The sequence below is a fragment of the Doryrhamphus excisus genome, chromosome 6 (assembly GCF_030265055.1).
Source record: "Doryrhamphus excisus isolate RoL2022-K1 chromosome 6, RoL_Dexc_1.0, whole genome shotgun sequence".
Taxonomy (NCBI): domain Eukaryota; kingdom Metazoa; phylum Chordata; class Actinopteri; order Syngnathiformes; family Syngnathidae; genus Doryrhamphus; species Doryrhamphus excisus.
Window position 1 is genome coordinate 2,258,276 of NC_080471.1, and position 26,018 is coordinate 2,284,293.

Below are 26,018 nucleotides of genomic sequence, written 5' to 3' on the forward strand. Positions count from 1 at the left end.
GAGACAATAGGTAAAATCTCCTTTCTCATGAACGAATCAGCTCTTGAAAATTATATATTTAGCATTTTTAATGAATTAAAACAGGATGCTAATCGACGTGTGACACAAAAATGTGACAATATTTTATTAAAAACTTCCATTTCATGGAAATGCAGACATTAAAAAACGCGTTTAAAAAAAAAAATGGTTAAAATATCCATATTCATAGCCGAGTGCCTTCAGACCATATAGTGATCTTTCCACCATGAACACTTGGTGATGCTCATGTTCACCAGCAGCCAATCATGACAACAGCCACAAATGTAAGCGTGACGGAGAAAGCGGCGGCCTTGAGGCCCACACAGGTGTTACAATATGGCCGACTGCAGCAAGCGTAGCTCATCGTGTAGAAAACTCCTTTGTAGGACATCTCCCGAGTCTGGCTGCAAACTTTTTTTGGCATGCAACCCATGGCTTTGAGGGCGCTATAGTTGCCATAGCGACCATCTGCTTTGAAGCACACCTCATCCGGGGGGCACTCGGTCGCAACGGGTTCGTATTTGTGCTCTTTCTCCAGAAGGGGCGTGAAAAAGCAGCGCAGGTTGCCGCAAAGCAGAGGGGGCATGATGTAGAGGAAGAAGACTGTGGCTTGCAGGAGCTGCGTCATGGTCGACCTACATCGAGACACAAGTGAGACTCTCACATTTAAGGTTCTTCCCGTCAATTACTACGTGTTTACAATTTCACTGAAGTTGCATAACCGGAATGGAAAGCAGCAGAGGTCATGTAGCAAGCTGTAAATATCTACACAGTTTAGAGCAGGGGTCTCAAACTCAATTTACTTGGGGGCCACTGGAGCTCGGGTCTGGGTGAGACAGGGCCGCATCACGGTTAAAAAAAAAACCAAAAAACGCATTTATTAAAAACAAAAAAATAAAAAAAAAAACTTTGCTTTGGTTCCAATTTTCTACAAGAAAACCTCTGATAAAACATTCCACTGTTCTCAAATATCTTAATTTTTTTTTTTTTTTTACACAAAATAAGATCAGTAATAAATAAATAAATATAATAATAAAAGAGCAAATAATAAAAACTTAAGAAACCACATATAGTTGGTGGGTAGACAAATTATTTTTTTCAGATTAAAAAAAACAAAGCATTATTAGAGCCCTGTAGACATGACAAAACACGACTATAGTCACATTTATACTCTTTTTATTTACAACATATTGCGCAACTGCAGGGTCTTGAGACACATGCTAACTCGCAAACTAGAGAGCTAGCGACCTAAACGGTAGCCTTCAAGTTATTTCCTTTCAACTTAAATAACCAAAAACTTACCACTTCCCCACGGATAGGGAGGATAACTATTAACAGTTATTTAACCTTTAACATGAACATGAATCAAACGTAATCATTTTTTCTGGGTACATGATACCATACAGCATCCATATCAAACTTGCGCGGGGCAGCACTAACATTAAACTTTCATATCAAGGCGAGGGCCTCAAACTAGTGGCCCGCGAGCTGCATGTTTGAGACCCCTGCTTTAAAACATCTGCACAAGTATGATAACTTATTTCAAATGTTCATTCTAAATCACTAATAAGGTCCATAAAATGACGGCTTAAACTTGATTGCAACGACGTACATGCTAAGAAATAACAGCCAATAGGACGCAGGTACTGCAGTCAGTAATTGCAATGCCTTCTGGGACTTATAAGTGAAGCATACAAGTTAGCATAAGTCGTTTTTTTGTTCTTCCAAGTGTGTCGAGGGATTTATTTTCACAAAGTAAACATTCCTTCAATACAATGTACCAGCACACAGCTTCCTGATTCCCAATACTCCATTGAACTTCCCTAATGTCCACCAGGCAACGAGCATCTTTAAAAAGACAAAAAACTTACATGCCCTCGTCTTAGATGGGACCTTTAAGTTGAGAAAGCAAAGCTTTGTAGAGCTTGTCTTTATCAGGTGTGACTGCACAGTCGACTGCAAGGCTTGTGTAGGCCACGCCTTCACACTCACACACCTGATGGCGATATCTACATATCAATTTGTTTGCAAGGTTCCAGGAGGGCTGACGAACCCACCCTCTAAAAAACAAACAAACACATAACAACGATGTGATGAGACACAGGTGAGTGACTGCGGCCAGCAGGAAACACGCCTATGATGCGGGGGATGATGTGGAAGTGCTAGGGTCGTTTGAACACGAGCCCCAAAGCTGTTCCCTGAGAGCATGCGTGATGTTGGAGTACTCGGCCTGTTCTGCCGTCATCCCCAAAAGCAGCTTCAGGATGGCCTTAGACCCGGGCGCCATGTTGCACTTGTCCCTGCAGCAGCAACGGTGTCTCACTCGGAACTCCACTCCCTTGTAGGTCACCGTTTGACGGGCGCCGCACAGCTCGGCGTCCACGCAACCCTGAGAGGACAGCGCGTGGTAGGCGCCGTAGTAAGCCGTGGAAGTGGTACAGCGCTGGGCGGGTGTACAGTGGGTGGTGACGTTGGGGCACGACTGCTCCTTGGGCTGCAGGGGGCAGAAGTAACACCGCAGGCTGTCCAGGCTCAAGGCCGGGCAGAGCAGCGCTGCCGTCACCATGATGGAAGTCAGCCGGCTCGGCGTGAGGCTGCAACGATCACATGTTTGAGTCACAGGAAACATCAGGTTGACGCCGCGTGCGTTTGTGTTGTTCACCTGCCGTTTCTTTGTGCGGCCATCTTAGTTGCGACAGCCTCTTGAAGATGCGCTGCGGTGCTCCGGCAAGTTACACAAGCACTGATTTGCAAGCAGCAACAGGTGTGTTTCAAGTCCACTTATACACCATGACACACAAGCCACACCAGGGTGTCCAAATTGTGGCCCGGGGGCCATTTGTCTTTTTTTTTTTAAAGTTTTTTTTTTTTATTTGCCTGTGCCATGTTGGGTCACAACGACCAAAGGGATGAGAGCGGCGTGGGTAACAAATGTGAGTAGTTTTGATTAGGATGCATTTTCATGTGCTCCCCCCTGTTTGGGCCCCACCTGGAACCTTTGACACATTCAGCAATCGTCTCCATGACACTTTAATGTACCGATGCTGACTTAAAATGACGTTGCTTATTGTGAAAGTGATAGTAACCGTCCGTTGGTCCTCCTTTTTTTGTCTGTAGCTTCAACCTGCTCAAGAACATTCCTGATGGGGGAGCGGACGACTGCTTTGCTCTCTGACAACAAGGAAGTGATCACACTCACAGTCAAAGCTTCATTGGAATGCTTTGTGTTAAATAGGAAGAAGCTGAGCTTATTTAATCTGACTGCCTCTTGGGTTCGCACCAATTGATGACACATTTGTTCACTTCCTGTATTCAACATGGAAGTATCCATCCATGCATCCACAAGGGGCTGCAGCCTAAACAGGGAAGCGCAGACTTCCCTCTCTGAGTGAGGACAGCCAGTATAGAAAATGGATAGCTGGATGGGTAAATAGACAGTTACAAAAAAAACAAAATACAAAATATTAAATACGTCAGACAAGTCTTGAGTATTCACACAACTTTGTGATTTCTGAACTATTTCTTTGACTGGTAATAATGGCGTCCTCCAGCAGAGGGCGTGCTGTCATTGTTGTGTACCAGCCGGGGAAGTGGGCGGGGCTAAGAAGAATAAAACAAACACCTTTCAAGAAGTCTTCAGGTAAAAACTCACTCAGCGGTGAATGATGTGGTTAATCTCAACAAGGGCCTGACACCAACCACAGCTTTAATGGTAGGTTAAGAACACCAAATGTCTACTTATTGTAATCTTGGAGTGTTTTCATACGTTGGATTATGCTGTTAGTTGTTGTTAGAGTATGTTGCTAGTCTGTAGCCGACAATAATTGTGAGATTGAAGTTGGAATCTTTGTTAGTGTTACTATCGTACAATTCATGCGATTGTCGCTTTTTTACTGAGCTCCCGAGTGGACACGGAGAAAAAAAAAAAGTAAAAAAAGACGAATCTTTAGCGAGAACGCTAAAGAATTTACTTTTAAGAGCATTGCATTTCCGTGGTCGGAGCGGATGTTTGCTTTGAACCTTCAAATTAAGAGCAGCACATGCGTTGTGTTTCTGATTCGATTGCTTATTTATAGAACAAGCTGAGCACATAAGTGAAAGAATCCGATACATTAATAATTAATGCATTTCCTTTCAAGTGCCAGTACTCAAATAGATGTGCTTACAGAAACACGATCTCGGATTGGATGTTAGCGTTTTATTTTCAAAATTTCTTTTTGGTCAGACATTTGGCGCGCTGCGACATTTCCTGTTAAGATTTGAAATGCTGTTAACGATTGAACAAGGCGCTGGCTTCTGTCCTACATTTCGCACTGACGTGATACTTTTGTGTCTTTTTTTTTTTATCTCGCAGTGTTCCCTTACATGAAGTGACAAATTGAAGTATCATTCCAGACATATTTTCAGTACAATGCAATGGACCCCCCAGCATCACGACGTGGACCACCACCCGCACGACCACGTCAAGCTCTCCAAAGACAGGATTGTGTGACTGAGAATACAAATCAATTGCACCTGTATGATTATATTGATGTTGAGGATATTCCAGACAAGGAAAATTCAGCCCTATATGAGAAGTACATGCCTCGTCCCCAATCCCAGTCTGTCGCTGCAAACCACCCCAAGACTGATGGTAGTCCCAAAGATGCTGTTGGTGATGGAACAAATAAGCCTCCACGAGCCCGTCGCCCACCCCCAGAGGTCCCAAACTCAAGTGTGCTTAGCAGGCGGGCGCCCCCTCCGGTAATCCCCAGGAAGCATACCCCACTCGGGCACCACAAGATCACGTTCTCCTGTGACCTGAGTAATCCTGTCCAAAAACTCACCCGCTCCAACACAAACGCTGATGACGTGGTGAGTACAATTTGGTGATCAAACGTCAGAATAAGTCCTGAAATCTCTTCTTCCACTTCAGTACCCATGGACCATCAAACTGATAGATACTCCGCAGGGCAGCACCAGAACCATGGCTGCATTTTGTCAGGCAACATCCAAGTAAGTAATGACGACAACCTTTTTCTCTCCGCTAAAAAGCAAGTACAGTACTCCCTTGTTCATCGCGGTTGAACAGAGTTTTTGTGAAGTAGCATTCCTTAGTCATAAATTGACTAATTCCATAGTTAGAGCACAAAAATCCACAAAAAAAAAAAAAAAAAAAAAAAAAAAAGAGCACAAAAATCCTTTTTTTACAGCCCTCTAAATGTTTTTTTAAACAAAATTAGAGGCCTGTAGACATGAAATAACACCCCTATAGTCACCTTTACACTCGTGTTAGCCTATATAGTTATTATATAGTACTATAGTAGTATATATATATATATATATATATATATATACAGTAAACCTCGGATATATCGGAAATTCGCTCACAACGGACAGATAAAAAAGAACCAATTTTTCTGTAATGCATTTCCAATAAAAATTCATTGCATATATCGGATTTTTTATAACGGATTTCGCCTATTTCGGACAAAATCTCCCGTCCCGTTCCAATGCATTTCCATGAAATTTCCCTCGCATATATCGGATGGCCGCATCGTGGCGCTCCGATTCGCCGAATGGTGACAGGCCGCTATACGACGTCATTTGCAGCGTTTGCAGCGTTGCCTGCGCGTCCAGGTACATTGGAAACATAGTCAAGGAAGTGCCTTTTTATAACGGATAAAATCCGATTTTCGCATATACCGGATATAAATCCGATATATGCGTAAAACGGACATTTTCCGGTATACGCATATAACGGATTTCGCTTATATCGGACACAACCAGTGGGAACAATTGAATCCGATATATCCGAGGTTTACTGTACTATATAGTTACAATCTAGTTACTATGGTACCCATTATGTCATTGTATGGTCATATCACCTCGTACTTTGGTACGGGGTGCATTATTAAAAAAAAAACAACAAAAAAAAACACCTTAAACTGTATTATGGAAAGCAGGAAGTGAACAAATGTTACACTTACAGTTAGGATTTAATAAGCTTTGCTTCTTCCTACTCCTTTTGGACATGTGGAACTAGGAACTGATTATGGGATGCACTCAATTGTAATCTGATGCATGTTTAAATAAAATAAAAACATTACCGTTACCATTACCATACGTATAGTAGACAGTAGACACACAAGACCCGTGTTACGGCTACAACAGTAGCCACTGTTTGGGATTATTGTCTGTTGTGAAATAATTAAACCTGCTTTATTGCAGTTAATTGGTACTACACCCAAAGGATTTTTGTGAAGTAGCATTCTTTATTTATAAATAGACTATTTCCGTAGTTAGAGCATATGAAACGTGTTTACGACCCTCTAAATGTTTTTTTTTTTTTTAACATTATTAGACCTCTGGACATGAAATAACACGTCTATAGTCAACTTTACACTCATCTTGCCCAATATAGTCGACGTAACAGAAAATAAGCCATTTAATGTACAAGTGTAGTCGTAGGTAGATCATTGCAGGCTGAAGAAGCGTAGGTTTTAAGGTTGTCTGAGAGAACAAACCCCATGAATAGTGGGGCTCCACTTGACCACCACCATGCATAAAACATGATATTGTTGCATGTATGAGCTTTGAGTCTTATTTTTTTTTTTTTCATTATATTCCCACTGGCAGTCTGATGTCACGCTACCAAAACACACAAAGCGTTCACAACGTCGGCATGGTTTGGGCGAGAGTTTTTGACATCCACCCTGCGCTGCGGCTGCACGTCCAGCTCACAATCAATGTGGCAATTGAAGATGAAAGTAATAATCAGATTGCCATCCCCACTCCAGGTATCGGTAACCGTCCCTTCATCTATACTTCCCTGTCCACCTCGTATTAAAAGTTTCATTTTCCTAGTGAATAGGTCGGTGCAAAGCTTCATTGCTAAAATCGTTCAGCTGCTGGACCTCATTCCCAAAACAAATGGCCATTATGTTCTCAAGACGTGCAACTCTGAGGAGTATCTCCACAAGTGAGTTCATCACCTCATGGTGTACGTTCATCTCTGTCTGTCGTATTTACACATGAACTCCACGCATCTCCATAGTGAGAAGCTGCTGGGCATGCATGAGATCGTCCAAAGCCACTGCAAGTTCAACCTGGACCTTCCCCTTCGACTGCTCCACACCAGTAACCTCAAACACAGCCTGGCGAGGGATGTGAGTCACTAGCAGTAATCATTGACAAGAAGGAAAGGCCATTTTGTTTGGGGAAGCCCAGCTACAACGTAACAGGGTTGTTGTAGTTGTAAAAAAAAACAACAACAAAAAACAGCCTTTTGACTTTGTTCTGTGTACAAATCACATCCTGGCTTTTTTGACATTTAGGGAACAGACAGGAAAAGGTTTGCTCATTAAAAAAAAAGTAAATCCATTCCAGGTTCAAACTGTCACTATCTTAAAATAATTATATGTACTGACCCTGCTGAAAAAAAACAGTACGTTGGTAGCTGGTCTGGAGACTAGCCACCAGCATATGTTGTGTTTCTGTGGTCTTAGCATAAATATTAATGCTACATTTATTCCATCTGCATATCTAGATTTGTTGAAATCATACCATGGAAGGTTTTGAATGCCTTTAAAGAATGCTAACAATGCTAACATCGGCATGCTAACACCGAACATTAGCGCTTGTATAGTGTTTGTATAATTGCCTACCTCTGAAAATATTAAAAATGATATTATAATTATGTTAACATGCACAGACCCCGTTGAAAAAAACAGTACGTTGGTAGCTGGTCTGGAGACTAGCCACCAGCATATGTTGTGTTTCTGTGGTCTTAGCATAAATATTAGTGCTACATTTATTCTATCTGCATATCTAGATTAGTTGAAATCATACCATGGAAGGTTTTGAATGCCTTAAAGAATGCTAACAATGCTAAGGTCGGCATGCTAACACCGAGCATAATAGCGCTTGTGTAGTGTTTGTATAATTGCCTACCTCTGAAAATATTAAAAATGATATTATAATTATGTTAACATGCACTAACCCCGCTGAAAAAAACAGCATACGTTGGTAGCTGGTCTGGAGACTAGCCACCAGCATATGTTGTGTTTCTGTGGTCTTAGCATAAATATTAGTGCTACATTTATTCTATCTGCATATCTAGATTCGTTGACCATGAAATCATACCATGGAAGGTTTTGAATGCCTTAAAGAATGCTAACAATGCTAAGGTCGGCATGCTAACACCGAACATTAGCGCTTGTATAGTGTTTGTATAATTGCCTACCTCTGAAAATATTAAAAATGATATTATAATTATGTTAACATGCACAGACCCCGCTGAAAAAAAAACAGTACGTTGGTAGCTGGTCTGGAGACTAGCCACCAGCATATGTTGTGTTTCTGTGGTCTTAGCATAAATATTAATCCTACATTTATTCTATCTGCATATCTAGATTTGTTGAAATCATACCATGGAAGGTTTTGAATGCCTTAAAGAATGCTAACAATGCTAAGGTCGGCATGCTAATAGCATAATAGCGCTTGTATAGTGTTTGTATAATTGCCTACCTCTGAAAATATTAAAAATGGTATTATAATTATGTTAAAATGCTAACATTAGCATTCTTATACCTAGCATGATGGTAATAAGTGTCTCTTTAAAGGAGACCTGTTGTGCTTTTTCCACTTTTCTGACCTATAAATACAGTTAGAATGTTGTTGTATTGTGTTAAACCATGCCAAAGTTTCAGATAAGGGCCTGAAAAATGAGCATAATAGGTGCCCTTTAAGTTCATATTTATGAAAATTGCAAACAAAATGACAGTATGCTCATGTGAACATAACACCTAGCATAAGTATCTACCTATAAAAATGACTAAAAGTGCTACTCTATTAATGTTAGCATGCTAACACCTAGCATGGTACAGTGCGCTGTGGTCAGACCTTGAGTGAAAACGGCTACAAACTCTACTATGCTAATATAGCACGCTAGCAATGCTAAATCGGCTTCAACGTACATGGTGGGCTGCTTTTGTCGATATGATTTTTGAGATCCAAAAGCGTCATTTCGCCATAAAACTTCAACAGCATGAAACGGCAACTACTGTCTAGTGCAGGGGTGGGCAAACTACGGCCCGGGGGCCACATCCGGCCCGCCAAGTGCTTGAATACGGCCCGTCTGTTCTTTCCAAAGTATTTCATTTAAACTCAGCATACAACCTGGCATCGTGGCTTGAGCCAACCTTTTGATGGTTGAAGTAGCTTGTTTATCAATTTCGTTATTTGATGTGGTCTGTTGTTTACAAAATGCTCCTAAAAAAAGGGATACAAGCACATAATAATAATAATAAATATAAAAAATATATATTTTCCAATAATATTAAATAAATAATAATTATATTAATAATACAATCAATAAAATTATTAATTATTGCCATTAATAATATTAATTAATAATAATATTAAATTAAAAAATATTATTAATATTAATGATATTAATTAATAATAGTACTAAATAAAAATAATTATTAAATAACAATAATAATCATTATTATTATTATACATTTAATTTATAACACACTTTATATCAAATAAATAATTTCAAAGTGCACATATAGCAGATTGCATGACACTTTTACATAAAAAACGTGTGTGAAATATACGTGTAAAAATTGACTGTTACATGTAAAATATTATATTCTGGCAAGTCAAAAAGTTTGCCCACCCCTGGTCTAGTGGCACAGCTTTAAAGTCTGACTTCCTGTTCAGTGCAAAGTAAAGATAAAATCCCAAATATTGTGGCTAAAAGTGTACTCATAAAGTGAATGGGTCAGTTTTTCTCATACCTGCTGATTGTTTTCTGTTTGAGTAATATCACTCGATCAAGCCTTTTCTAACATTCCACACTACAGGATGGCGAAGACAAACCCACGGGTCATCTGTACGAACCTGCGAGGCCCATTTGCATCTTCAACACGTGCAAGTAAGACGAAGAGCAGTCACACCCACGAGGGTTTGTTTGGTGTCTAGTAAGACTGTCATGGCGACAACTCGCTGGGTGTGTTTGCAGGAAACACCCGTGTGGGTGTGTGTGTTTAACATTGTTATTGTTTCTTTCTCAGGTTGAGTCTGCAAAATGTGCTAACGAGCTACAGCAGAGAGGCGGCCATGCTGATGAGAAACAGAGTCAGTAAAGATCACCACTTTTCCAAATTGTCATTCCATACCGACTTGTCCGCACGTGTTCTCACCGCGAATACAGCAGGCGGAGAACGTGAACGTGAACGTGCTGGTAACCAAAGTTCGCACCATTACTGAACTCCTGTGTGGCCTCTCGAGTCGCGAGCTGGAGGACGCCATCGGCAGGCTCAACAGAGTCAACGCCATCCCCCTGGTAGGATGTTGGGAGACTTTCAAATTAGGGAACCGGCGCTCCTCATTCCACGTATCTTGTTTTGCAGAATCACGAGGAAATGTCTGAGTGTGAGAGTGGTGAGTTGATTGTCGATTCATACATATGATTTACTATATGTAGGTGTTCACATTCAACATTTCTGTGTGTTTTATGACATAGCTGTCCATTGTTACTGAAAGAAATGACAGTACAGGATTATATATATTTTTATATATAAACGGCACCAATTTTTCGGGTGTTTTTACACAATTTATATGCCCATTAAATTGTATCTTTGACTTATCGCTCGTAACTGACATGGTGAATAAGATGTGTGTTTTCTGCAGAATTTTTGTAGAAAAAAAAAACACAATTTTTTGTCCAAAAATTGCTGAATGTGTGGGGGTCCGCTATGCTTGTAACGGAGATCACTGTGTGTCTCGTAGCATTGAAGGCACTGCACAAGGCGCTGATACGATTTACTAGATGTAGGTGGTCACATTCAACATTTCTGTGTGTTTTATGATATAGCTGTCCATTGTTACTGAAAGAAATGACAGTACAGGATTATATATATTTTTATATATAAACGGCACCAATTTTACGGGTGTTTTTACACAATTTATATGCCCATTAAATTGTATCTTTGACTTATCGCTCGTAACTGACATGGTGAATAAGATGTGTGTTTTCTGCAGAATTTTTGGAGAAAAAAAAAACACAATTTTTTGTCAAAAAATTGCTGAATGTGTGGGGGTCCACTATGCTTGTAACGGAGGTCACTGTGTGTCTCGTAGCATTGAAGGCACTGCACAAGGCGCTGATACGATTTACTAGATGTAGGTGTTCACATTCAACATTTCTGTGTGTTTTATGACATAGCTGTCCATTGTTACTGAAATAAATGACAGTACAGGATTATATATATTTTTATATATAAACGGCACCAATTTTTCGGGTGTTTTTACACAATTTATATGCCCATTAAATTGTATCTTTGACTTATCGCTCGTAACTGACATGGTGAATAAGATGTGTGTTTTCTGCAGAATTTTTGTAGAAAAAAAAAACACAATTTTTTGTCCAAAAATTGCTGAATGTGTGGGGGTCCACTATGCTTGTAACGGAGATCACTGTGTGTCTTGTAGCATTGAAGGCACTGCACAAGGCGCTGATAGCCGTCATGCAGATCTTTTTTGACAACATCCCGTCCAACTTCAGACCCGAGGTGGTCACCGACAACACGCCGACTCGTGACGTGGAGAACAACAAAGCAATCCTCCAGTTCAACATGACCGCTCTCTACAAACTACAACCCACCTGGATGACCATGTATGGGAGTCATTGTAAACGCACTGTAAAAACAACCACATTCTTACACTTCTTCTTTCTTTTTCCAAGTTACGACAGCTTCTCCATGTCCTGTGAGCTGACGTACGGAGAGAGACAGATCTGCTCGGCGGTTTTTTCGGAAAATATTAGCACCGCATTATGCTTTGACAGGAAAATCCAGTGTAACCGCTTGTGAGTTATTCTTTTCTTTTCATATGCACTAATGGTGTAGCGTGATTGGCTGTTAGGAGGCAGTACACAATGGACGAATGGAAAATTGATGGTCAACAAAAATGAACTAATTGAGCTCGTTACTGAACTAATTATTTCAAGTCTTTCCGGATGACAATCTGGGACAATATTTTAAGACGGTAGAAAGGCCTGCAAGACAACCACAGGGATAAAATTAAGCAGTTGTTCTCTTTCTATAACTTTCATTGCATTCTTGTATTTAACCTGTATTTGATATATTTTGTATGTTCTGCGTACAGTGTGATTGACCTAGGAGTTCATGAATCAACATACATTCGGAATGGAACTTGTTCTTTACCCAATAGCAATATAGATAATGGACATTTTTCTTTTATACAACTTTTAGGATGGTGTTTCCTGTGACGGTGAATCAGTTGCCCTACGAGTGCATGCTGACATTTCAGCTCATGGGCTCAAAGCGAGGGAAGAGCCCTGAGCTGTTGGCTTGGACTGTTCTTCCTCTTTACAGCAACAGGTAAGCCATTCATGTGTCCCAAAGCAAACAGGTGAATAATTTGGTATGTACGATGCAATACAAGGCACACGGTTGGCATACATGCTCTAAACCAGGGGTCTCAAACACGCGGCCCGCGGGCCACATGTGGCCCGCAGGACACTAGTTTGAGGCCCCCGCCTTGATACGAAAGTTTAATGTCAGTGCGGCCCGCGCAAGTTTGATATGGATGCTGTATGGTATCATGTACCCAGAAAAAAATTATTACGTTTGATTCATGTTCATGTTAAAGGTTAAATAACTGTTAATAGTTATCCTCCCTATCCGTGTGGAAGTGGTAAGTTTTTGGCTATTTAAGTTGAAAGGAAATAACTTGAAGGCTACCGTTTAGGTCGCTAGCTCTCTAGTTTGCCGAGTTAGCATGTGTCTCAAGACCCTGCAGTTGCGCAATATGTTGTAAATAAAAAAAGAGTATAAATGGGCTCTAATAATGCTTTGTTCATTTTAATCTGAAAAAAATCATTTATAACTATATGTGGTTTCTTAAGTTTTTATTATTTGCCGTTTTATTATTATTATTATATTTATTTAATTATTACTGATTGATTGATTTTCTTTATTCTTGATTTGTTTATTTATTTTTCATCTTATTTTGTGTAGAAAAATAAAAAGTAAGTTATTTGAGAACAGTGGAATGTTTTCTCAGAGCTTTTATTGTAGAAAATTGGAACCAAAGCGAAGTTTTAAAATTTTTTTTGTTTTTAATAAATGCGTTTTTTTTTTTTGGAAAACCTGATGCGGCCCTGTCTCACCCAGACCCGAGCTCCAGTGGCCCCCAAGTAAATTGAGTTTGAGACCCCTGCTCTAAACTGTGTATGTGTCTAGAACCTTGGTAAGAGGGACCGTCCTGCTTAGTTTGTCCACATCCGCCCTGCTTCACTCGCCTCCATCTCCCGCCTTGTTTGACGGACACAGACGAGGACACGGCGTCATCCTGCAGGTCAGTAGAGTCAGACAACACTGCCCCCTGCTGGTTAAAAAACAACTAAACAATGATATTGTTTATCTTTTTGTTTCCATGCAGCTTGACTTTTCAGATCAGGTGAAGTGGACGTATCGGAGGCCGATCGAGCTCCCCGGGTCCATCTTATTCTCTTCACCTTGTGAAGAATTGGAAAAGAAAATGTTACACGTTTCAAAGAAGATTTGTGTTTGCTTGTGAGTAAAGGAAAAGTGAAAGCAACAATTCTCACAGGACCAAAAATATACGTACAGACACAGAGTGATCACTTCAGGGTCTTTCAGGACTATGAAGAAGCTAAAATACTGCAATATTTGGGTGGAAGAATATTCTCAAGCGTATGTTCTCACCTTCTGCGTGTGTCTCCAGTCTGTCAGAATATGAGAAGAGCTTCCTGTGGAGCAAACGTCACCATGGCGACAAAGGAAGTACTTTCCTCCACCTGCTGCTTGGTGCAGCCCCCCGGTGGCAGCCTGAAGACCTGACAGAGATCTATACCATCTTGGAGAACTGGGCCATCCATCTTCCTGAGGAGGCCCTCTTTCTTCTCACGGACAGGTAAGATGATCCCAAGTTCTTCACTTTTTTTTTTTTTACAACCTTCAAAAAATGTCCTTTGCAGTTTCCCTGACCAGACAGTACGAAGGACCGCCGTTGAGTATTTTCAACAAATACCAGATGATGAACTGGAGCATTTCCTGCCGCAGTTAGTCCAGGTGAGCACGGTGACTTCCACCATGAGGATCTTTTACTGTAAACCTTCCATTGAATGCTCATCGTGTCTTGGTACAGGCTATGAAGGGTGAGTGGGAGCTGGATGGACCTCTCGTCATGCTGCTGTTGGAGAGATCACTGAAGAGCATCAGAATTGCACAGCAGCTCTACTGGTGAGCGACAGTCAAAACCTCACTTTTGAATGTCACAGTAGGAGCCGTAATCATGCTGCTTCATGGTTGAATACGGCCTATTGGTAGCAAAAAAAATCCATATTTAAGCAAATTGTATGCATTTGCCATGAAGACGTAGACTTTCTTTATTGTCATTGCACAATAACACAGCAGTGAAATTGCCAACTAAATATAAAAAATAATAAATAATAAATAATAAATAATAAATAATAAATAATAAATAATAAATAATAAATAATAAATAATAAATAATAAATAATAAATAATAAATAATAAATAATAAATAATAAATAATAAGGGCGGCACGGTGGTCTAGGGGTTAGCGCGCAGACCTCACAGCTAGGAGACCAGGGTTCAATCCCACCCTCGGCCATCTCTGTGTGGAGTTTGCATGTTCTCCCCGTGCATGCGTGGGTTTTCTCCGGGTACTCCGGTTTCCTCCCACATTCCAAAAACATGCTAGGTTAATTGGCGACTCCAAATTGTCCATAGGTATGAATGTGAGTGTGAATGGTTGTTTGTCTATATGTGCCCTGTGATTGGCTGGCGACCAGTCTAGGGTGTACCCCGCCTTACGCCCGAAGACAGCTGGGATAGGCTCCAGCGACCCTCGTGAGGAAAAGTGGTAGAAAATGAATGAATGAATAAATAATAAATAATAATAATAATAATAATAATAATAATAATAATAATAATAATAATAATAATAATAATAATAATGTGGATAATAAATAGATTACATCAAATATGAACAACAATGTACGCCGTAAACAGTAATTTGTACAAATAATTTAAATAATTTAGAATAAATAATAAAGTTTTACGTGTGCGTGTGGGCAGGTAGAGGGGCTTATTTTGAAGCGTTAAAGCCAACTGTTTTGGCCGTAACACACGGCGAGCACCGGATCGCATTCACAGCGACACACAAGCACAGGTCTTCTTAATGCCTTAAATTACTGACATACTATTGCGCCGAATGTATTTGCCAATAGAAGTGTAAAGGTATCCAACTATAGGGATGCTATTTCATGTCTGGAGGGCTCTAACAATGTTAAAAAAAACATGTTAGTAGGTGTTTGTGCTCTAACTATGAAAATATACCATTAATAAATAACGAATCCTACTTCATGGAAAATCCCTTATCGTGGTCGGGTGTGCCTGAACCTGTACAACAGCAACAGGAGACAAAGGGAGAGCCAATTGAAAGCCAGTTGCGCAGGTGAGCCGCAAATGTGGCATATTGTTCTGCATAGGCTTCGAACGAAGATCAGTGCCAGGTCGGTGCCAAAGCGGAACAATGATTCGCCATCCTCCTCTACTTGGATGAAGTCGAATGGAATGCCATGAACCGGCGAGACATCGTCTCCCTGAGTCAACTCGCAAGGATACACAGCCATGAGATCAGAATTATCACCTGCGCTAGATTATCGATGGAACACTCTGAAGTGTGGTACAAATACCTGGAGATTCCACAGGCAAATGGCAGCCCTGGGAGGCAGATCAGAGGGCAGCTGCACTCAAATATGTACAGAGGGTGAGGCAGATCCTGAAGAGTCAGACAAAGAAAGACTTAACATTCTTTAACATTTTTTTTTTTTTACAATTTCATTGTGAGCATACTACAAAATCTACAAAAATCGCTGCTACACAGAAAATATAACATGAACTTTTTACAGAAAACATATTCATAAAACGGCTGAGTCGAGTGGTTAGCGCGTAGACCTCACAGCTAGGAGACCAGGGTTCAATTCCACCCTCGGCCATCTCTCTGTGTGGAGTTTGCATGTTCTCCCCGTGCATGCGTGGGTTTTCTCCGGGTACTCCGGTTTCCTCCCACATTCCAAAAACATGCTAGGTTAATTAGCCACTCCAAATTGTCCATAGGTATGAATGTGAGTGTGAATGGTTGTTTGTCTATATGTGCCCTGTGATTGGCTGGCCACCAGTCCAGGGTGTACCCCGCCTCTCGCCCGAAGACAGCTGGGATAGGCTCCAGCACCCATCGCAACCCTTGTCAGGATAAGCAGTAGAAAATGTATGAAAGAATGATATATATGTAATATACGTAGGTGTGTCCAAAGTGCGGCCCGTGGCGGTTTCCTGGCACATGGCACCATCTAAAAACACAATAAAGTAATTTTACAAGAATAAAGTCAAAGATTAATAAAAAAAAATAAGACTTTATGTCATTGGATACTCATATCACCGAGTACAAAACAACAACAAAAAAAACCCTTAAAGTGTATTATGGAAAGCAGGAAGTGAACAAATGTCACAGTTACTGATTGTAAAAGTACCAGATGGAGGGGTAGGATTTAATAAGCTTTGCTTCTTCCTACTCCTTTTGGACATGTGGAACTGGGAACTGATTATGGGATGCACTCAATTGGAATCTGATGCATGTTCAAATGAAATAAAACCATTACCATTAATCTGTTCCGGTGGCATAGACAGGAAGTGACGTCAGGTGCTTGTGCGTCTCACCAAACATTACAGTAACATTACTACCAGTCCAGGGTGTACCCCGCCTCTCGCCCAAAGACAGCTGGGATAGGCTCCAGCACCCCCCGCGACCCTCGTGAGGAAAAAGCGGGCAAGACAATTATCAGGAGGACGTACTATATGTAGCCAGTAACACTGCTTCTCCCATGGCATTAAGGCCCATTTTTCTGACTGGCAGGCTGCTGGAGGACGCTCGCACAGACGAGCACTACCAGAGCTGGTTCGGTATGGTGCAGGCGGCCCTGCGCTACTGTTGTGGCCGGGCGTTGCGGGAGGAGCTGGATCAGGAAACCCGCCTGGTGGCGGTGATTGTGCAGATGGCGGAGAAGATTCGCACGTCGGAGAAGACGAGACGGAAGGTATCGGTAACATTCACTCATTGGCCGGCTGGGCCCGAGCGGCAAGGCTGATATTTTGTTGTGTGTGTTAATTTTACTGCAGGCCATTTTAAACAAAGAAAAGGGGAAGATTGATAAGTTCTTCAGTGATGGGAGAAGCTGTTCTCTACCTTTAGATGTTGCCGTCCGTATAAAAGGAGTGGACCTGGAGGTAAACGTGATACAAAATGAAAAGCTAACATGCTCTGAAGGAGTATTTCCAACGTGTTTTATGCTTCCAGGCGTGTAAGTTCTACAACTCCAATACTTCTCCTCTGGGGTTGTCCTTTATCTGTACTGACCCGCTGGCTACGAACATCAACGTGATCTGCAAGGTTGGTAACAAAGCAGCATTTGAGTTCCGCAGAGCGGCTCATCCTCTGTGGCCTCTGCAAGGAGAACTAAATTGATGGGCAGTTCCACATCTTCTTGCCAAATGAAGTTTTTTGGACATTTGATCCCATCAAATGTGCTTCCCAGACAGGAGATAGCATACGCCAGGACATGCTGGTACTTCAGATGGTCCGCATGATGGACAGAGTGTGGCTCCAAGAGGGACTGGACTTGCGAATGGTCACCTATAGATGTTTGTCCACCGGCCAAACGCAAGGTAGACGGTAGATCTCACTTTTCTCTGCGGTTCCAGTGAATATCCAAAAGTACTAGAAGTACATATATACACTGTAGGTACTCACCACTAATGAACAATAATGTACATACAGATGCAACTGGAGTCACGATATAACCGGAGCACACAACTATGACTCGTTCAAGAACCAAATAAAGTGCAAAATCTGAACGCTGGAGAGGAAAACGCATAACAACAAAAACGTGTAAATATTGTGGGTTTCAGTAGTACGGTAGTTGTACATGTATGCTAGGGACGGTAAAACTGTGTCCTGTTTAAAATGTTTAAAAGTACTTATCGCTTGTTCTCCTTATGTCCGGGGAAAGAAATGTGGAAATGTGCAAACAATTGCTGTTTTCAGCTAATAAAAGGGATTCATTGTAGATGACTGGTACTCTCTGCCGTGGGGTAATGGTAATGGTAATGGTAATGGTTTTATTTCATTTGAACATGCATCGGATTACAATTGAATGCATCACATAATCAGTTCCCAGTTCCACATGTCCAAAAGGAGTAGGAAGAAGCACAGCTTATTAAATCCTACCCCTCCATCTGGTACTTTTACAATCAGTAACTGTTACATTTGTTCACTTCCTGCTTTCCTAATATAGTTTAAGTTTTTTTATTTTTTTTACATTTTTTGTCACATACCGAAGTACGAGGTGATATGACCATACTGTACCATACATACCAACAACAACAAAAGTCTGACTCACTGTGTTAGCTTACTGATGACTACACTAAGTTCATCACACATCAGCTTAACACCCCAAAAGTATACCTCAGAATATACAAACATGTACCAATACCAAGTATACACCGTCATGTTAAAGTTTTTTTTCTTTTTTTATTATTTATTTATTATAGAATTTTTATTTATTTTTTGTCACGTACCCAAATATTAGGTGATATGAGCATCCAATGCCATAATGGGTACCATAGTAAGTGTCAATATAGTGGTTATAGTGTCAATATACTGGTTCAAGACTCTTCATCCTTGTATTTAGCAAACGTCAACTGCTTGTATTGTTTCTTGAATTGGCTCATCGTTGTGCATTGTTTGATTTCCTTACTCAATCCATTCCATAGTTTGATTCCACATACTGAAATGCTATGGCTAGCATAACGTAGTCCTAGCATAGAAGTGTTTCAAATGTACTTCTTCCCTGAGATCATATTTCTCCTCTCTTGTAGAGAAGTATTGGATGACATTTTTAGCTAATTGCTTATTTTTAGCCTTATGCATTATTTTAGCTGTTTGAAGATGAACTATATCAGCAAGTTGAAGTATTTGTCATTTTAAAAATAAGGAGTTAGTATGTTCTCTGTAGGCGGCATTATGAATTATCCTTACTGACCTTTTTTGCAGTACATTTATCGAGTGAAGATTGCTTTTATAGTTATTACCACATATTTCCACACAATAAGTAAGATATGGTAGAACCAGAGAGTAAGACCTCCTCTTGCTAATATGAGGAAACACAATCACTGTGCATGCTGTGTATTTCTATTTGGACTGGCAGGCCTTATAGAAGTGGTTCCTGAGGCGGTGACCTTGGGCAAGATTCAGCAGGAGTGGGGTCTGGGCGGGACCCTTCGACAAGACACCCTGGAGAAGTGGTTCCACATGTGGAACAAAACAAAGGAGGACTATGACAAGGTGGTGACAGCTCCCCGATCGATCAGTCCCACTTCACGTCGAGCACCGGGACCGATCATTAACCTGCGCCGTTGTTTGCTTGTGATGTTTTTCAGGCTGTGATGAACTTCATTCACTCATGTGCAGGTTGGTGCGTGGCCACCTTCATCCTGGGGATCTGCGACCGCCACAACGACAACATCATGCTGAAGCACAGCGGGCACATGTTCCACATAGACTTTGGCAAGATCATGGGCAATGCGCAGAAGATCGCAAACTTCAAAAGGCAAGTCTATGACACTTTCATGTCATTTCAGGACTCAAATACTGAATCGCAGTCATGCTTTGTCTCTCTTTTTTTCGATAGAGACCGATCACCGTTCATCTTCACATCGGAGATGCAGCACTTTATCACGGGTGGCGGGCAGAAGCCTCAGCGCTTGCATCGCTTTGTGGAACTCTGTTGCGAGGCTTATAACATCATCAGAGGGCGATCTGCCCTCGTACTCAGCCTGCTGGAGCTGGTAAGGCCGTCTCAACAAACCTCTTTCCGAATGGAATCTTTCCAAATGACCTTTCCGAAAACAATGGTATACATGGAAAGGAATATTCCAATCTCTTGTCTACATGCGCCGCTATAATCAAACAGAATAGTCAATGGGGGCATGTGCGGTAAAACGTAAACATCAACATGGTAATGGTTTAATTTCATTTGAACATGCATCAGATTCCAATTGAGTGCATCCCATAATCAGTTCCCAGTTCCACATGTCCAAAAGGAGTAGGAAGAAGCAAAGCTTATTAAATCCTACCCCTCCATCTGGTACTTTTACAATCACTAACTGTTACATTTGTTCACTTCCTGCTTTCCATAATACAGTTTGTTTGTTTTTTTGTTGTTTTTTTTTTTTTTTTAAATAATGTACCTCGTACCGAAGTACGAGGTGATATGACCAAGCAATGACATAATGGGTACCATAGTAACATCACGTGATACCGGCTTCCCCGAGTTTTTTTTTTTTCACTTGTTGGAATAACTCCGTATTGCCAGTTTTTCCTTCGTCCAGTTTTGAAATTTAGTCTGGATCAAAAACAAACTTTCCGTAGCAGTCCTGTGCCGATTCCTCGCCTCCATTTTTAAAACTGAAGAACGTCTGGAGCCGCTTGTTACGTCTTATCTGAAAAACAGAAAAACCACGAAGAAGAACGCACCCTGACAACTTTCTGTTTGAGTGGGTACAAGATATCTCAATCGGATTGGGGAAAGGAATATTCCACCCCCGGGAATCCCATTATATATTCATTCGGATTGGCACTTTTCTTTCGGAATGAGGTGTATACAAAGGTTACATTCTTTTTGAGCAAATATACCGAATGCAACTGGAATATTTGGGTCCACGTATACGTGGCTATTGTCCATGTCTTGTCCCCAGATGATCAGTGCAGGAATGCCGGAAATGAAGGACTCAAACGACCTGCAGTACGTCCAGAACAACCTCAGACCTCACAACACAGACCTGGAGGCCACATCCTACTTTACAAAGTAAATAAATACACACAAAACACACATCACCCAAAAATGTGGTAATACACATTTTACTATGAGTCAAACCACACTATTTGAAACACAAAGTGGTGACGCATTACTGTACTGCAAAGTGGATGCTGATGCTGAATGGCAAACCCGTACTATACCAATAATATATAACGATTCACCATAGCAATAACCCAATGCTACTGAATATGAAATTGTGTTCATGTGGTGATCTGTCGCATAGGAAGATCAAGGAGAGCATGGGTTCTGTTGCGGCCAAATTAAACTTCCTAACACACAGCATGGCCCAAGGGAAGAAACAAGGGGCACACATCAGCAATGGCGTTCCTGCTCCCAGCACCAACATTCAAGATGCTGTCATCCATGACCACAGCATCAAGGGCAAAGTGGTGGTGAGGCTGCAGAGGGTTTTAATTTTTTTTTACTTCCTGTCTCTATTTTACGATAAGTACTGTTGTCTATGTTTGATTGGCAGATCTATTATCTGAGAGTGACCATTGATGATGGCTTTGTCTATAGTGAAATGACATTTGATGACTTGGAAATGATTCACAAGCAGCTTCAGAAACACTTTATAGAATCTACTCTGCCTCAGTGAGTCAAGACCAAAACGCCCACCTGCCTCACCGGCCACGACACTTACCGTTTTTATTCCTCCTTGTAGGTTCCCTAGCTGGTACATGATGTCATTCACGCCAAACAGGAAGGTGTCTCAGTTGAATAAATACCTGAAACAGCTTTTTGAAGGCCCCTGCAAGGGAGTATGTTGTGTTGGGATTGTCTCTCTCGGTGTTCTCCTTCGTGGTGTCACAAGCAAAACTCTTTTCTTTCAGAATGAATTTGTGTGCAGCTTGTTCTTGGACGGACCCATGAGGGAGATTCAAGAAAATGTGGCAACAGGTCATTTTACACTTTTAAACACAACACACACCAATCAATGGATGGATGCTCCGATCAGGGTGTTATACTGCCGATACCGATACAGATCATCCACAAGGGAAATCGGTACCGATAGGAATTGCGAGCACATACATTTATTTTTTTTTAAATAGCATTGGCTATACAAACTATATCACTGGTGAAACTTACCGAGGTTAACGCTTTCTTTAACTCATTCCATCCTCAATTCAAGCCCTTCAGTCACTGATCTGATTTACTGATCTTTCAAGGCACACAGAATATTGTGTTCTACGGCTGTATAAACATGGAAGCTACCATTATTAAGATTAGACGCTCATCTTTCATCAGGAAAAAACTGTTTCTACTTTTTCCCGTTCTTTAGTAATCAGCAGTAGAACATAGGTAAGTTTCAGGGAAAGTTCAGTTCCCAACTAAAAGATACTTTTCAAGCATGACTTTTTTTTTTTTTTTGCTTTTGGGACAGCTCAAATATCTAATTAGGTATACCACAACATAAGACAAAAAGGTTTGAGGTTCAAGATGCGGGACCGAGCCCTTGTGACCGTTTGTGTTAATTTCTCTTTGATGAAAATAGTCATTAAAAATGGAAAAACTGCACATTTTTATGTAGTAAGTAATGTGCACATTTTGGAAGTGAAACGATAAGCCGGACTCATCCAGCTCGCTACTTGCATAAAGTGATTTCGATCCTCCCCTCCTCGTGTAATTGGTGCTCGTCAGTCATTACACATTGTCTGTGTACAGTCTGAAGGCAACGCTAGGAAATAATTCCAGGCCGTAGACATGCTGAGCAAGCTTGCTGCTCCGTGGAGCGCGCTTCTTGCTCAGATATCAACGATAATGTCAACAAACTGCCAACTTCAGAATTCCTTTATCACTCGTTTTCCTTCTGTCTCTGCTGAAAGTCACAAGTAAATGTGTAAGCAACGTTTTGTCAACCGCTTGAGTCGGTCTGAAACGGGTTCCAGTGTACGTTCAAAAACATGCGTTTCTGTGTTGTCTCTATTACAGAGGACTGTCCTGAAATCCAGCTGTACATTTCCTACACGGGGCGTAAGCTCTCGGTCTTGGTGAAACATCTCAAGAACATCGTAAGTCAATATCATCCACGATCCTCATGTCTTTCTTATGTGTGTTATAAAGGTATAAAAACAGCTAAAAAAGACGCAGCGAAGAATGAATGGGAAACACATTTTGAAAAAAGTGCATTGACTTAATGTGGCATGACTTTTAACTCCAATCCAATCATTTTAGACAAATTTTGACAGATTTTTTTAAGGCACTGAAAACACGGAACCTACCAAAAGAAAGATTAGACTCTTGTTTTTCATCAGTTAAATGTTACTTTCCATTCTTTAGTAATCAGCAGTAGAACATGGGTGAGTTTCAGGAAAATTTCACGACTAGAAAGACGAGAAAATGCGTTTTTTGTTAAGAGATGACAGCTGAAATATCTAAACACATGAACCACAACCATAAAAAATACAAAAATGGTTGTTGACATCTAAATATTTTATTCACACACACAATTTCCACATTTGGAACCAAACTGTGTGTGTGAATGCATTAAAGTTTCCCTACTAAGACCTTCTTATTATTACAGAAGACTGCAAACGGCTCTAATCCTGATGCGTACGTGGTCACATGCCTGAGACCAGACCCCCATGGGCAATCCAAGAGGAAGACTAAAGTGGTGCGAAATAATGACAACCCCACCTTCAATGAACTGGTACGACTCTTATTCCTTCCAAGACACTTTTGGGGCAGACACAAAGCAGTATACAATTATGAGGTGGAAGGTCGTAACTGAGCGGGAATGTTGATTCACCGACCGAGGATGCAACCGGCAACCATCAGGATGGGGGACGGCCACGTAGGTGTCTCGACAGCGAACGTGGAAGAAAGGTGTTCTAGTCAGATGAGACCAGAATTGCATTTTTGGGCCGAAGTGTGTGAAGGAAAACTCCCACTGCACAAAACAGTGAACGCATCATCTCCACTGTCACAACGTGGTGGCGCTTCCTGTGTGGTGCTTTTCTTCATCAGAGAAGGGGAAGAGAATGGAGACAGAGCAATCTCGGAAGAAAACCTGTTGGGTGGTGCGACTAAAAAATTATCATAAATTTATGAGGAGAATAAAGTCGTAAATGTAGGAGAATAAAGTAAACTTCTCACTATTTCATATTAGGAGAATAAAGTAAATATACTACTATTGTCTTGTAAATTTGCAACTTTTTTCAGAAATGTACAAGACAAATCAAATCAACTTTATTTGTATAGCACTTTTCCTGCAAAGACATGCAACACAAAGTGCTTTACGGAATTAAAAACAATTACCACAATTAATTAAAAGGAAAAACAAATACTAAGAAAGCACCTCCCTCCCACCCTCCATACTAGACACACACAATCACACACAATCACACACAGTAGGGAGACGCCACCTTTGGGGCCGTCCACACTGGGAGGAGTCGCAGGCCGTGCCCCCCGACTCCGACAGACGGGCGGACCCCCACATTAAAGTGAGGAACCCCCTTGGGTCAAAGGGACCCAAGGATGGCACCCTCTCAGCAGACCCGACACAGCTCCCAGTGTGGAGGACCCCCCCCTTGAGGAAATACTAGGACTAAAAAGATAAAAACATAAGAAAAGTTTAAAAATATTAGTTAAAAGCCTGATTAAAAAGGTGTGTCTTTAATCTTTTTTTTTTTTTTTTTAAATATCAAGAGTCTCAACAATAGTAAATTTACTAGAATAAAGTTGTAAAACTTCCAAGAAAAAAAGTAGGAAATTTACGAGAAAATATATTACTTTTGTCTCCTAAATTTACGACTTTTCCCTGAAATTTACAAGAAAAAAAGTAAAATTTACTACAAAAAAAAAATCATAATATTGGGAGTGACAAGCAATACAATGGCTACTCTAAAGTATACCCAAGCTTCATTTGTATAGCACATAGAGTACAAACTGTATGTCTACACGTCTAAGCCTTTGTGACTCGATGTAAACATTTCACCCCCGATTGTGTCAACATTTCCAAAACTGTGTGTGCTGTTTGCAGTTGGAGTACACTAATGTGCCCCTGCTGTACGGCATGGTGCTGGAGGTGAGCGTGAAGAGCAAAAAGACTTTTGTGGCTGCAACAAACATCAAACTGGAGGACGAGCTGCTCAACAAGGAGACCTGGTTTACACTCGGAAACTGCGCCATCTAACCTCAGATGCGCTAAAGCCCTGCTGCCAGAAGGGGGTGCAACCACAATGAGAAACTCTTTGCTTTCAAAGCACAATCAGGTTTGAAAAATACGCCGAGGATGGAATTACAAAGCGGAAAGACGGCCTCAGGTAAGTCAGGAGTCACGGCGCCGCTGTTCAAATGACAATGTTGGAAATGTTTTTCTGACTGGCTCTCATTCTGAAGGCATTTGATTTCACTCGTGGAAATGACAACACACACATACAGTACAATCCTGCAGAAACTCAGAGTAGCTCGGTGTCCCAATACTTTGTATCCACCGGTAGTACTCATGCATGCAAGATGTTAGCGACTCCACTGTGCTCCATCAGTGGCTTCTCCCCGATTGACTGGGTGACACCCCTCATCCACCCACACCTTGTCAATGCCCAGGCAGGTCCATCTTGATAGCATCCTCCTGTCTCTCATTTACCCGATTTAGTGATGAACCAGGACAGAAATAGACTGGATTGAGTTCAATAATGTATACCTCCGTGAATGCTATTTATATTATTCCCTTCAGGGTTTCTCACGTGGGAGGGAAGCAGGAAAAAAAAATACCGAGCGCCGCTCTTTCATAGTGGTGCTTTAGTGGAGTGTTACTGTACCCTGGCATCACTTGGTAGGTCTCAGCCCATGTTAAAAAAAAAAAAAAAAAAATTGCATTTATTGTTCAGAGCGGGAAACGACTTTGCTGGCATTAACTGAACTTGCATCAAATATTCATTTTGTCACAGGAAAGTAGAGTCTCACTGGGGGGGGATTTTTCAGTTCTAGACGAGCTGCTTTTCTGTGCTTTCCAGCCCTGTTGGAGTGTTCTGCCCCCCCCCCCCCCCCCCCCCCG

At 41.2% G+C, this 26,018-nt stretch overlaps 3 protein-coding genes across 7 annotated transcripts; 1 reads left to right on the forward strand and 2 right to left on the reverse strand.

Annotated features, from left to right (window-relative positions):
* Positions 1-268: 268 nt before the first annotated feature.
* bncr (bouncer) lies at positions 269-646 on the reverse strand. The gene has a single exon (XM_058076091.1). It carries the CDS (start codon positions 644-646, stop codon positions 269-271), a length of 378 nt encoding a protein of 125 aa, XP_057932074.1.
* Positions 503-2,844, reverse strand: LOC131131176 (sperm acrosome membrane-associated protein 4-like). Its single transcript, XM_058075632.1, has 3 exons — positions 2,681-2,844; positions 1,890-2,612; positions 503-653 (listed from the first exon to the last, which is right to left on the reverse strand). The coding sequence occupies exons 1-2, from the start codon at positions 2,701-2,703 to the stop codon at positions 2,153-2,155; spliced, it is 483 nt and encodes a 160-aa protein (XP_057931615.1). The 5' UTR covers positions 2,704-2,844; the 3' UTR covers positions 503-653; positions 1,890-2,152.
* pik3c2g (phosphatidylinositol-4-phosphate 3-kinase catalytic subunit type 2 gamma) lies at positions 2,539-25,989 on the forward strand. Of its 5 annotated transcripts, none has more exons than XM_058075617.1 (35): positions 2,539-2,782; positions 3,136-3,444; positions 3,570-3,730; positions 4,373-4,872; positions 4,934-5,013; positions 6,637-6,797; positions 6,865-6,979; positions 7,055-7,166; positions 9,870-9,940; positions 10,080-10,143; positions 10,220-10,351; positions 10,419-10,449; positions 11,500-11,683; positions 11,753-11,875; positions 12,282-12,410; positions 13,275-13,389; positions 13,474-13,607; positions 13,780-13,968; positions 14,033-14,126; positions 14,203-14,297; positions 16,999-17,179; positions 17,262-17,369; positions 17,440-17,532; positions 17,678-17,807; positions 19,349-19,485; positions 19,581-19,750; positions 19,832-19,988; positions 20,898-21,007; positions 21,243-21,411; positions 21,495-21,613; positions 21,684-21,780; positions 21,853-21,919; positions 22,952-23,031; positions 23,544-23,669; positions 25,002-25,989. In XM_058075617.1, the coding sequence occupies exons 4-35, from the start codon at positions 4,435-4,437 to the stop codon at positions 25,152-25,154; spliced, it is 4,164 nt and encodes a 1,387-aa protein (XP_057931600.1). In that variant the 5' UTR covers positions 2,539-2,782; positions 3,136-3,444; positions 3,570-3,730; positions 4,373-4,434; the 3' UTR covers positions 25,155-25,989. The 5 variants fall into 5 exon arrangements, 4 of the variants coding, with proteins under 4 accessions (XP_057931600.1, XP_057931601.1, XP_057931602.1 ...); XM_058075618.1 differs by lacking the exon at positions 2,539-2,782 and adding an exon at positions 2,830-2,951; XM_058075619.1 differs by lacking the exon at positions 2,539-2,782 and having other exon boundaries at positions 3,010-3,444.
* Positions 25,990-26,018: the final 29 nt, after the last annotated feature.